A 12,505-nucleotide genomic window follows, 5' to 3' on the forward strand; every position below is an offset into this window, starting at 1 on the left:
TGAACGAGCGCTGAACATACAGACAGGGGAGGGGGGGAGAGAACAACAGAGCAGCACCCCGTTGCATATTTCCTCTTCACTTTTATTGCGATCGTTCGTGGATCTGCCAGGACAGATCCATGAGCTATGAACGACAAGCGTTGTACACACGCCAGATTCTCGTCCGATATCAGCCCTGTGTCGATTATCGGACGAGAATCATCTGACTTGTGTACGTGGCCCTAAAGCCGCTTGACCCCCCTACATAGCCAATCGTAGACCATAGCAATCAAACCATCTCTTGTATTTATGAGCCACCCTAAAGTTTTGGTAGATCAGAAGGAGACTGAACAATTGCAAATATTTAGACTGCAAGATGGATGCCGAGCTTTCAACTTATTACTCATGTATAAAAGTTGTAAAAGAATAGGAGACCCATAGGTTTTTTATAATGACCACTCATGTCTGCATTTTAAAGTGAACAAAGCAGTCACAAGATCCTTTGGCATACTGCAAAATATTTTTAAATATTTTAAACGTTTCTTCTGTCAATTTTGTCCAACCTAGACAGGGATACTTGGAATAAATTGGCACTAACATGAAACTGGTTGCATGAGCAAAATCCGGAAATATGGAGATGCCAGGTTTGATATTGGATGATCTTTATTGTTTACCATCTGAGGTGGGGCGCATTAGTTACGATTAAACTTTCATATTTCTGCATAGTCTCTTAGGTTATCTTATGGGGTCATATCAAGATTCCCTGTTAAAGGCAGTGTATTTGTAGTCTTAGCTTGCAGAAACAAAGTGGAACTAAACGCACATTACTCACCTGGACTATGTCCCTCGCAAGTCGCCATCTTACGGCTTTCTTCCCTTCCGGTAGATGATCTTTGGCCACCTTGACTGTCCAGGTCGGAATGATGCAACTCCAATGCATGCACACAGGAGTTCATTATTACAAATCGGCATGTGCAGTGGAAACCGGGCACCCTAGCAACCAAAGCCAGCGTTGCGCATACGCAAGTCAGCTTTTAACCCAGAGAGATCAGGCAGGTAGAAGGGATTATCGCAGAAGGCTCATCACCTGTCCCTTCCTGCAATAATGACCTGCCTGATGGATTCTTTAAGGTGGAACTTTGATTCTGTTTTAATTAACACACAACCCTTCTGTGCTATTACTGTAATGCAACACAATGTCACCACCAAAATTATCTAACCACAGAAATAGCAGAAGTAAACACGGAATGAACAAAACTAATACCTCTGCCCAAGTCTTGGGATCGGGTAAAAAATGTTTCTGTTCCCAGTGAAGGATCCGTTAGTATGCTTTCAGCATAACAAAAAAGAGAACTCTCCACAGTGAAGGGAGCACCTGTACTAACACTATCTGGGAATATTCTCAAGGCAATAGCTCGGGTATATACAACACGATAAGGGCACATGTGTAAACATCGAAGAATAGAAAGTTCAGATAAGACGAAAAAAAAAACAAAGCTATAATAAGTGATCCAAAACAAGGTCACAATACTCGGCACAAAAGCCCTACGTGCATGATTGTAGAGCTTGAAATACAAACGCAGCTCCTAATCACTTCATGAATACAGAACTGATAAAAGCTTTAAAAACATCCAAAGCAACTGGAAAAAAACATTTATAGTGAGCATTTTAGCGTGCCCCGTGCCTTCTTACTGGCAAAGATTCACCTGGTATAATTAGCTGGGCCCAAGTCCTAAGGTCACTTGCTAATTACATGTAGTTATGAAGATTTCATTTTATGTTCATGCTAAACTGGAGATTGAAATATTTAAAGCTGATCAGTCTTTCAAGGATGTACAGAAAATGTAGCAGCAGGCTCCCTCCAGTCCTGGTCATCTGACCAAAATCCTAGACACAAGGCTAGATTTGTGACCAGCATGCCAAAAAGCCTGGAACAAACTTTGTAAGGATTTTACCACTCCCAACGTTTATTGATACATCCAAGTAGAAAGGTTATTAAAGAGTTATTAGAATCATAAAATTACCATGCTACTCCACCTCTGTGACATGGTTGATACTATAAGACAAGTCAGCAAAAAATTTAATGAGTGGCAACTCTGCTCTGAATTCAAGAGCAGTGCAGCATAGGTGTCACAGGTATTGCTGGGATTTTGCAAGGTGAGGGGGGGCATAGGTAGTATTTTCTAAGTCCCCACAGTCTCTAAAATTGTTCACATTCCACCTCCTAGATTGTAAGCACTTCGGGGTCCTCTCCTCCTCCTGTGTCACTGTTTGCATCTGTCTGTCATTTGCAACCCCTATTTAATACGTAATATGACGGCACTATATAAATCCTGTTTAATAATATTGCTCCACTGGATATGTAGAAACAGATGAATTAGGAGGCCCTGCGCAGAAGAGGTAGCATAATAATGCTTGAACAGGGTTTATAAACACCCCTAGAAGTAATTTAAAATACAAAGTAATAGTTACTTTTCTACTTACTGTGTTTAATTTATCATTTATCTTGAAATAAAAGGAGTTATAATCTGCATACAATATCAATTAAAGTTAAAGCTAATTTTTTTTATGTTTAAAGCGGAGAAGGGGTAAACCCCTCATTATTTTTTTTTAAAGACAGCATGAAATAAATATCTTAAAAGTAAACAAGATTTTCATCCCAGTGAGTTGCTCCATTACCCGTAACTTTGCCTTAATAATGGCTACCAAAACAAAGAGGGTCAATCTCCTGGCAAGTACTATTTTGTTCCCATTTAACCCTCCACTATCCCCTAGCTTACCATCATAAACTCCGGTTACCCTTCTTCCACTTCACTTAAGTGATTCATTATTTTTGGACATCTTTTACACCAGAAAACACATCTATTAGAACATTACATACATTCTATTGTGTTACTTCCCCCACCTCCTAGATGGTAAGCTCCTCGGGGCAGGGTCCTCTCCTCCTCCTGTGTCACTGTCTGTATCTGTCGGTCATTTGCACCCCCTATTTAATGCACAGCGCTACATAATATGTTGGCGCTATATAAATCCTGTTTAATAATAATCTTTTACAACATAATCCTATGTTATATTAGGAATAACAAATTTTTGAAGAATAAGCAGGCCGAAAGGTAAAATAAAAAATGCTTTGGTCTATAGGGAGCATACAGGAGAGCTGTGGTGGAATATGTGTAGAATACCATTTAAAAGATTGACTATTCCAAAATCCAGGCTAAAAAAAAAAATCAAAAAGGTAAATTCATCTGCACATTGAGAGTGCCCCCTTTGTTTCTAACCACTGTGATGTAAATACATGGGTCGGTCTCCTTTTTAGATAAAGATATTTGTAGAGCATTACCGGCTCCGATGATTAGTAATAACTAGTTCTCATTGCTACACAAAGCAGTATTAGTCAAATATCAGCCTTGTAATAAAAAAAACAAAAATAAAAAAAAAAAAAACAAAGCTATAGTTTATTCTGCAGATATTTTGCCTGTCATGGCATCCTTTTCTCTACATCAACAAGTAAATGAAATGTTTAAATTAAAACCGGTTTAGTTTACATACCTAATTTTAGAATTCACTATATCATTACTGGGTGTGTGCGTTTCCCAAGGCAATAGGAGGATTATGGATGGTGGGGGTTCCTGTAAATATTTACCAGCCTCTGTAATCTATTCTAAAGTGCCTGGTGCGGCAGGACTGGGTAGTATAAAGGCTAAATAATGCTAGATATTAGTCCAGGTTCTGACTTGCTGAAGAGTCAAATGCATACTGTAAAATCAGTCATTTTAGAATTAAAGGAGACCATGAATTCTAAATAAAAACCTGCAGATAGAAAATGTTTTGCGAAAGCTTCCGAATTTGGTGAAGGAACTTTTATTCGTCTCTAATTGTAGCCTCCATTACATAAATGTCAAAAACTGCTAAGCAACTGGACAAATACGAAATAACCAGATCAGTTGGGTGAGTAGAAACTGCTATAGAACTTTCTAGGTGTGGACAAAGTGAGGCTCTGCTGACCTGGAGCAGGAATGTACACAGTGACAACCATCTCTAGAGTAGTGTAGATGGTCTAAAGCTGCGTACACACCTGCAATTTTTCTCGTTGGAAAGGATCTTTCACGATCCTTTCCAACGAGAAAAGACTGCACGATCCGACTGTACACACGGCAGATTTTCGCCCGATAATTGGCCGATACCGATTATCGGGCGAGAAAAATTTGCCGTGTGTACGCAGCTTAATGTGTTTATATTCGAAAGACCTGAAATGCCAGCAAGTCACGCTGAGATAGGTGGGTCACTGACAGTGCAGGTAAACTATGGTCCAGCAATGGAATTTATTTTATATTGCAATACATATAGGGTCAAGATTACAGTAAGCTAAAGTTACACTTTTATCCATGATCGCGCAAGGTCATTATTGCAAAAAAAAGGACCGTTCTGCAATAACCCCTCTTACCTGCCTTAATGCTCTGGTAAATGTTAAAAAAATTTGAGCTGTGCATGCACATCTTCAGTTGCCAGAATACCCAGCAATCCCAGCTTTACCTGCACATGCTGAGAATGAATGAACACCTGCATAGGATCTGGCCCAGCCCATCAAGATGGCCAAAAATAGTCTTCAGGAAGAGAAGAAAGAAGATTGCGACGGGGACAGGAATAGGTGAGTATTGCAGGTTTAGCTCTGCGTTAAGGATTACCAATGAAAGATTTTGAAATTTAACATCTCAACCAACTCGAACACCAATTAGGAAACCTGCCCACTGACATACCAACCTACGATTATTTTGCAGCTTTAGCTGCTGCACTGTGTACAGCTGTACTGACTAAACATATATTTGGTTTGTATAAAATGAGAACGCCATGCTAAAAACAACCATGCTAGAGCCACAACTACTATTTTGTGCTGCACACCCAATTTCCATAGCACTTTTGCAATATTTGCTTAGATACGCTCAATTTCATCAAGATGTTTGATGCTGGAGCATGTTTACCGTGCAGGTCTAGATTTTACTAGAGAATGATCTCGGGTTTGTAAAGGTTTCTTCTAAGCCAGTGTATCTCAACCAGGGTTTCTCCAGAAGTTTCAACCATGAACTGGGCAGATCAAACTTTGGCAGAGGTCCCCCCGAATGTTAAAAAGGTTGCTCTAGATGTTGCTAGGAGTTCCTAAGCAATATTTGCTTCCCTGGTCAGTTTTCACTAACACCAATGATTTTTTTGGCTATCTATAAGGTGGACAATCTTCCAATGCAAAAGGCATTCTCGCCATTGACCATTATGCCAATATACTGGGATCTGTGGAAGTTATGGTCAGGGGTTTGCTAAGACATGAAAGGTATTTTAAGAGTTTCTCCATGTTAAAAATGATGAGAAATGTTGTGCTATGGTTGGTTGTTCCTTCTTCAGGGCTTTTTCCTAGCAATGTGCAAAACCACACTTATAGCCCTAACTCGCTTTGGGCTAAACCTACCCCAGAACGTCGTCTGTATGCTTAGGAATGTACCAAGCATTGATGTGGATGGTTCTATGTTATGCAAGAATATAGTAATATATGAATAGGAAATAATCAGCTTTAATATTGGCAGACACCACAATGTGGGTAAGGAGAAGATGAAACTGAACAGCAGCAACAAGAGCCTGACATAGAAATGGTCAGCCACTTTCACAATACAAGGAGCTCGGTATTGATCCGAGAACAAATATATTCATCTGAGAATGTTGCACAATGCTTCCTCAGACTGGATTGACTTTCACTTTCCTTTTCATCTGTCTAATTGACGATTAATATTTCATACTGGTGACTGTGTTGGCTCCGCAGGCAGAACACTCGGTGTAGAGAGGGGGGAGATTGTATATAAGTACGCCCTGCTCATTTCCATGTCTTTATTTTACAATGCAGCAATATACACATGGGAGACGGTGGGAGGTAGTTCATAAATATGCAAACAAAACAGCAATATCAATGATTACATACACTACACGAGTGGAAGGAGAGAGTCCCATCAATACTAATGATGACAACAAACTGGGGACACAAGTAATGAAATGCGTTCAATAGGAAGGGATTAGGATCTGCATACGGCTAAATTCTCCAACATAAATATGGCTTCGTGCAGAATGACAAGTCAATTACCAATTGTCAATTACCAATAGCCAATACTGCACCCCCATCACCCTGCCAAAATAAACACACTATGTAAATTAATCACCTCGGCTAATCGTATAAGACGAGTATGGCAGGAAAGTGTTCCACAATGGAATGCAACAACGCCATTCCATAAGCTAATTAGAAAGGATCTCTATACATCATCACTAACCTATCCATTGCAGGATTAGGGTTACATGGCTTCAAGTGCACCTGTCACACACAGAGAAAGCACCCATTGTATAACGACTATACAATTACCAGGCATCAAATAATAGAGATAAAAAAATTGTGACGCTCTGATGGCAACTGAAGAAAAGACAGTTAGCTGCTGTCTAATGAACATCTTTTCAGCAAAATGCTTCCTGCTAAATAGTGACAGACCCACTTTCCTCTCTCCAACTCAAGCTAGCGAGGGGGGAGACCCCAAATTCATCTGTCGGATACCACTTGGGGGGACTTTTTCAATACTAAAGGTACAAGGGTAATTGCTTCCTTTTAAAACAAGCATAGGGAAATATTCAAGTAAAAGGTGGACTCACCATCACCAAACCCACGGGATTTTTTTGTCACCACCGAGCAAGGAGGTTCTTTACTTCCACATCAGGGCATTTTCTATTTCCTCTGCCTTAATCTGATAGACAAGCAGACGGACTTTAGAAAGTTTGAGGACCTCGGATCTAGGTTATCAAGGAGGAGGTTCCAACTTACTGCTCAGCCACAATGACACCACAAATACTAGAATCTCTGCCATTGTATTGGGGTGCCACAGTTATTGTTGTTTTTTGTTTTTTTTATGCCTATCTGCTGTAGTGTGCAACAATGTGATCCCGATACTTTCGGGACAACAAAAAAAATATATATATGCAGGGATAACCAATTTTTAGGGCTATATTGCGGGCTTCTGATGTGCACCCACGATGCATTTAATGACTCTGTATACTAGTTCATATATACCTGCCCTGAAGTATGGAAGGTTTGCATTGCATGCCAAGGACCAATCTTCCTAAACTCATTGCAAGCCCATGAAGTGACCGGCTGGCTCTGTCTGAATGCTGTAGTAAGCCATTAAGTAGAGGATGTAGCAAATAGATGAGACTGGAGAAGTCTAATCAGACCAGGCTGCTGCTATGTTTGCTAAGCTACCAACCCAGTGACAGCTAATACTTTGATTAACCTTTGCTTTACCACAACTGTCAAGCTCTGCAAAACGAAATAAAAAAAATAATAAAATAAAATGAATGGATTTTACTGGGTTATATTCAATGAGACATTAAAAGGAAACACAGCAAGCATTGTCGCAAGACTGACCATAGTTTGTTTCAAGAATACCCTTCTTGTAATGCCAGTAAATGTGCAAACATTTCAGAAAACCTGAACATTGAAGGAAAATTCCCCTTATTTTCAATAAAAAATTCAGAGCTTCAACATACTCCTGTACACTTAAGACAGCAAAGATGGAAAAAAAATAAACACACACACACACACACACACACACAAAATACTCCCATTCACCAGGATCTTGCCATATTTATTCAGGTATCATTCAAGGACAGTAACCACTCCCTGGACAGTTTCTGGCTCAGAAATAACTATATAAAGCCTGGGGTCTGTGCTCTTCCCCATGTTTGCCCTTTGTACACTTCTCACCTTGTTACTTTTTCAAGATATTACAATGTTGCAAGTCTGATCAACAAGGGAAAAGATACTGAAGAAATGCTTCCTCCTGACTAGTACATAATTCAGTCTAAAATTAAGCTATGTTCACACTGGAGATGAAGTTGCAGTGCGGTTACAGCTTCCTCATGCCAGTGAGCTGCTGCCTCAGCATGTTGCATCTACCTGCAGAAGCCTAACAGAGAATAATGGGGGCAACTGTCCATGGATCAGTGCCGCTCACTGTCAAATCTCCAAACGTAGGAACCATCACTGCAATGCGAGCAGCCAGAAAGGTGTCGGCTGTCGGCAGATGGAAGGGATTGCTTGGTGCCACAATTTTCCAAAATTATACTAAAAGAGCAAAACTTACAGAACGGACAATATGGTGCCTAACTCCCCAAAGTAAGATGTTGCCACCCTCATTAAGTGATAGCAGTTACTACCCGCTGCAACAGAAAAATGGCGGGGCTTAGGATACATACACACGTCAGATGATTCTCCTCCAATAATCGCCTAAGGGCCGATATCGGACGAGAATCCAGCGTGTGTACATGGAGCAGTCCTGGCGGGTCCACAAATGAACTATCGTAATGGAAGTCCAGGAAAGAGAGTGCAGCTCTGTATTTACAGCGCTTGTTCATGCATCTTTCAGTCTTTTGTCATTGGAAATGATTGTGAAAGATAATTTCCAACGACAATTATTGCATGTGTATACACAGCCTTAGTTTCAGGGTGGTGATTGCATCCGTGTCCAGAAAGCTGAGCTTTGGAGCAATGAAAGGGGAACATATGAGAGGCTTCTGGAGCTGATAAAGGTAATTGTGCTTAAGCAAAACTTACACTTGATGCCTAATGACAGCACTGCTTAGCAGAAGTTCTTGTTGCATTATAGGAAGTAAGCCTTATCCCTTGCTCAGCTCTATATACTGAAGAAGTGGCCTTGCATATATCTTTGCTGAATTCTTTCACATACACTTTACCTTTAAGAGATACAAGAACCTTATGACCTGCCATTTCCTGACTGCAAAGGGTGTTTTCTGAAACGGAGGCTGTTACACAGCCATACAGGATGCAAACAATGCTTAGCTGCTGCTCTTTAAAGGTGAAATAAAAACACGATCAAGCATTAATAGGAATACAAGTAACTGAACACAGCAACCTACATATTAAGCAATGTGCAAAGCTTCTAAAATTACAGCGCTGAGTCACCGACAAAGCATGAGAGTCACACCTAGACTGTCGCTGGCATATTGAGGCACTGATTAGAATTAGCGTTCATTCATCCGCCAAATACGCGGCCAGGTAAAAAAAAAAGCTTTGCAGGGCACTTACCTACGCAGTTTTCCTTCAATGTCTTTGGTAGCTGCAGCTTCCAATTCTCTGCAAAGGAAAAGCGGTGTTAGTGTTACGATGACATAACCGGCATGAGTAATTAACCACAAGCAAAACACAAACACGTTATGCAACATATAAATCTGCTCCGTTATTAGAAAACTACAAACCCCCATATATTTATTATAAAAGACAATACAGTGGTCGCGGGTAATTGGAATGTTTACACCGGACACACCCTGCAGCAGATTACTTCACGTCGCTGTGTAGCCGCAGAAACTACAAGTCCCAGCGCAACCCAACATAATTACCAGAGCATGGAGAGGGATGAAATTCCACAGTAGGGAGAAAAAGGATATCTGTGCTTACTTAAGTTTCTTCTTGACTTTCATTTTCTTCTCAATGCAAAGACGTACTGCTTGACTGCCTGGCTTTTCTCCCAAGTGGCCCTAGACAGTGTGTATGACTGCAATAGGAATATTAGATTGTAAGCTCCACTGCGCTGTCCGCAAATGACCCGCTCTGCAATGTCTCAGCGGCCCCCCCACAAATACATAACAACAATGACATTTCTATATTGTGTCCGTGCTCTCATACATGTCAGGTACATGCCTTGCTGCAACATAAGGCATAATTACAGATCGCTTTTTTTTTTCTTGCAGGCCAATGCCCAAGAGATGAGCCTGGCAACAACAAACGACAGATTTAACGTGACACCGACCATAATAATAATAATAATAATAATAATTAGACAAGTGCGTTGTCGCCTTGTGCAGCTCGTCTCCTACTAAATAAAAGGAGACGGGGAGCAGAACGACTTGCAGGATTATAAAGCGTTATATGATAAAATCAAACATTGCAAAAAACATACGAAAAACAGAAATATTTCTCTACAATACATTCTGTGGAACTTTCAAAGGTTAAATGACGGTGCCGATAATAAGTTGGGTCAGCATTGGATGGACACCTCCCATTGATTCGAGACCGGGACTTGGAGTGCATGCCGAGGCATCACAGTGCTTGTGTAATATATATTAATAAAAATAGCACATTTATAGCCGGGTGGGAGGTAGCCCATGTATTGTGTTCCAACTCTTTAACAACCACCACTCAAAAACAGCCGGGTGTTTACTGAACAGTGCCGGGGAGAACACCAGAAAAAATAGAGACGCACTGATGACCGGCAATACATAAATATATTTGCATATGGTGAGGTCTGTGTGTCTCTATATAGATGATAGATACGATATTTATGTATTGGTGACATCCATTTCTTTATAAATAATCATTTAGGAATATGCAGATATTTTCATGCATGAATATAAAACTTTTTTGCAGGCCATCTCCCCAGTGATGAGAATCCCAGCACAAGCTATGCACGCCCTATGATCTCACATTATATATACAGTGCAATAGATACAAGTCCCTCATATTCCCCCAGGCGTAGAATTGGAATATTCAGCATTATTGGGGATGATAATAGGGACACAGCATTATTAGGGGTCTCTGTCTCCACCCGGTACTCTGCAATGGAAGAAGCTGGCCATAGGCTTCTCCCTGCACCAAAGGCTGCATTACCGTGCAGGTGCATGAGGTAAAAGGGAAATGCTATGCAGCCGCTGCAGGAGGGAGAGACATAGGGCGGCCATTATAGGCTGTGCAGTGTTCTATGGGGAGCCCCCGGTGTCCTCTAATGGTGGAGGGAAAGGGGGGGGGGGTACCGGCGCAACACCCACCTCATGTATATAAAGTGCACAGCAGGGACATCAGGGGAGCGGCCGGCGGCAGTTGCGGCCTCGGAGCGCCTCTCACTTTGCTAGAGGCTGCTGCACAAGAGACACGCTCGTCACATCCACCGGCGCCATTTCCTGCGTAGAATTCTAACACACCGGAAGAGGAGGCCGCGCTGCGTCAGGCACTTCCGCTCTGAGCTCGCCTCCAGCCTTGTCCAAAATGGCCGCCCTAGCAACCGCCGCTTAGCAACCGCCCGGGCTGCACGAACCAAATGCGGAAAGATGAGGATGTGTTTTTCTGTGTGCAGAGAAAACAGCTTGCAATCAAATGAAGACTTAGCATCTAGTGACAACCTGCTCAGTTACTGTTATAAACAAGATCATTACTGAACCACACCTGCACCTGATCTGTGTCCAAATCTTTCAAATACAATCTACTAATAAAGTGTAAATAAAGCCAAAACTTAGTATCAACAAGTGAAATAAATATTTTGTTTTCAATTGCTTTGTTTACAATACTTTGCATGGCGATAATATCATTTGATGCATTACAAGGTTTTATGGACACACAATAACAATAATCTTTAGGACTGAAGAAGATAGACTATCATGAGAGAACCTGGGTGATCCAGCAAACCTGGAATGGATTTCTTTAAAAATTGTTTGCTATTTGTTGGCAAATGTTTTCAATCCTGGACCAGATCTATTCCAGGTTGAAGTCTACCTTTGCCAGCATTGGAGAGCTTTTATAAATCAGACCTCATGAGCAGAGAGATTACATTTCTGCAGACGAGTCATGGGTGAGTTGGCCCCTAAGGTAAATACTGACAGAGAAACAAATGGCTTGGATGATGCCATTTTTCTGCTCACCTACCAATCACACAGCCCCCCAATTGAGAATATAGGTGGCAACAGGATGATTTTGAACAAAATGGTACCCTGGGCAAAATATATTGTGGAAGCGATAAACTAGGAACATTCCAGCTGCCCGCCATTTTGACTGGAGGGCCCTGAGCCATTGCCCAGTTTGTCCTATCCTAAAATCAGCCCTATGTAACCAATAATATTGCACAAGCTTCACACATTGTTGTGTTGAACCCCCACTATAAAAAAAAAAAACAAATGGCTGCAAGAGATCAAAAAGCAGAGCAAAGATTAAACCGGTAACAAAGTATTTTTTTAAAGACATTTGACAGTGCTATAAAAACCAAATCTCATTCAGCTGGTTTGGGGTAAGCTCTGCACCCCTGTGCACGCTGTTGTTGTGTCTATAATCCCTTACGATCTCTTGCAAGGTTCTCTTTTTGTATTCCTCACACAAAGAAAAGGGAAGATCCATTTTAAAGTTATTTTTAAAAGAGGAAATTCCCTGGCCTCATACCAAAAAGTGTCAGGTATACACAGATTTAGGAAGTGTATGGAACAAGCTTTGTTACAGGAAATGGCTACTTGGGAAACAAAACCGTCTACAAACTTCTGTGCATCCAGCAACACAACAATACAGAATGTCACCGAGGAGTCACTAAAACCTGATAAACAAATCCGCAAACACAAAAACATAGGAAAGGGTCAGAAAATATAACCCGTCATTTCCCTAAATAGACTTTTTTATTAGCGTGGGATGAACATGGAATCATTCCAGGAGAATTTCACAATCAAAAGATTTTTA

At 41.0% G+C, this 12,505-nt stretch overlaps 1 protein-coding gene across 4 annotated transcripts in view; it reads right to left on the reverse strand.

Annotated features, from left to right (window-relative positions):
* Nucleotides 1-12,046, reverse strand: part of TNRC6A (trinucleotide repeat containing adaptor 6A) — a 55,743-nt gene extending 43,697 nt beyond the window's left edge. For 3 of the 4 annotated variants that reach the window (XM_072417564.1, XM_072417565.1, XM_072417562.1), the window contains exons 1-3: nucleotides 10,840-12,046; nucleotides 9,473-9,569; nucleotides 9,104-9,151 (exon numbers count right to left, since the gene is read on the reverse strand). In XM_072417564.1, the coding sequence (XP_072273665.1) occupies nucleotides 9,104-9,151; nucleotides 9,473-9,495 (71 nt within the window). In that variant the 5' untranslated portion in view covers nucleotides 9,496-9,569; nucleotides 10,840-12,046. The remainder of the gene's footprint in view (nucleotides 1-9,103; nucleotides 9,152-9,472; nucleotides 9,570-10,839) is intronic. The other variant, XM_072417563.1, reaches the window with a different exon arrangement.
* Between the last annotated feature and the right edge of the window lie 459 nt (nucleotides 12,047-12,505).

The sequence above is a fragment of the Pyxicephalus adspersus genome, chromosome 7 (genome assembly GCF_032062135.1).
Source record: "Pyxicephalus adspersus chromosome 7, UCB_Pads_2.0, whole genome shotgun sequence".
Classification (NCBI taxonomy): Eukaryota; Metazoa; Chordata; class Amphibia; order Anura; family Pyxicephalidae; genus Pyxicephalus; species Pyxicephalus adspersus.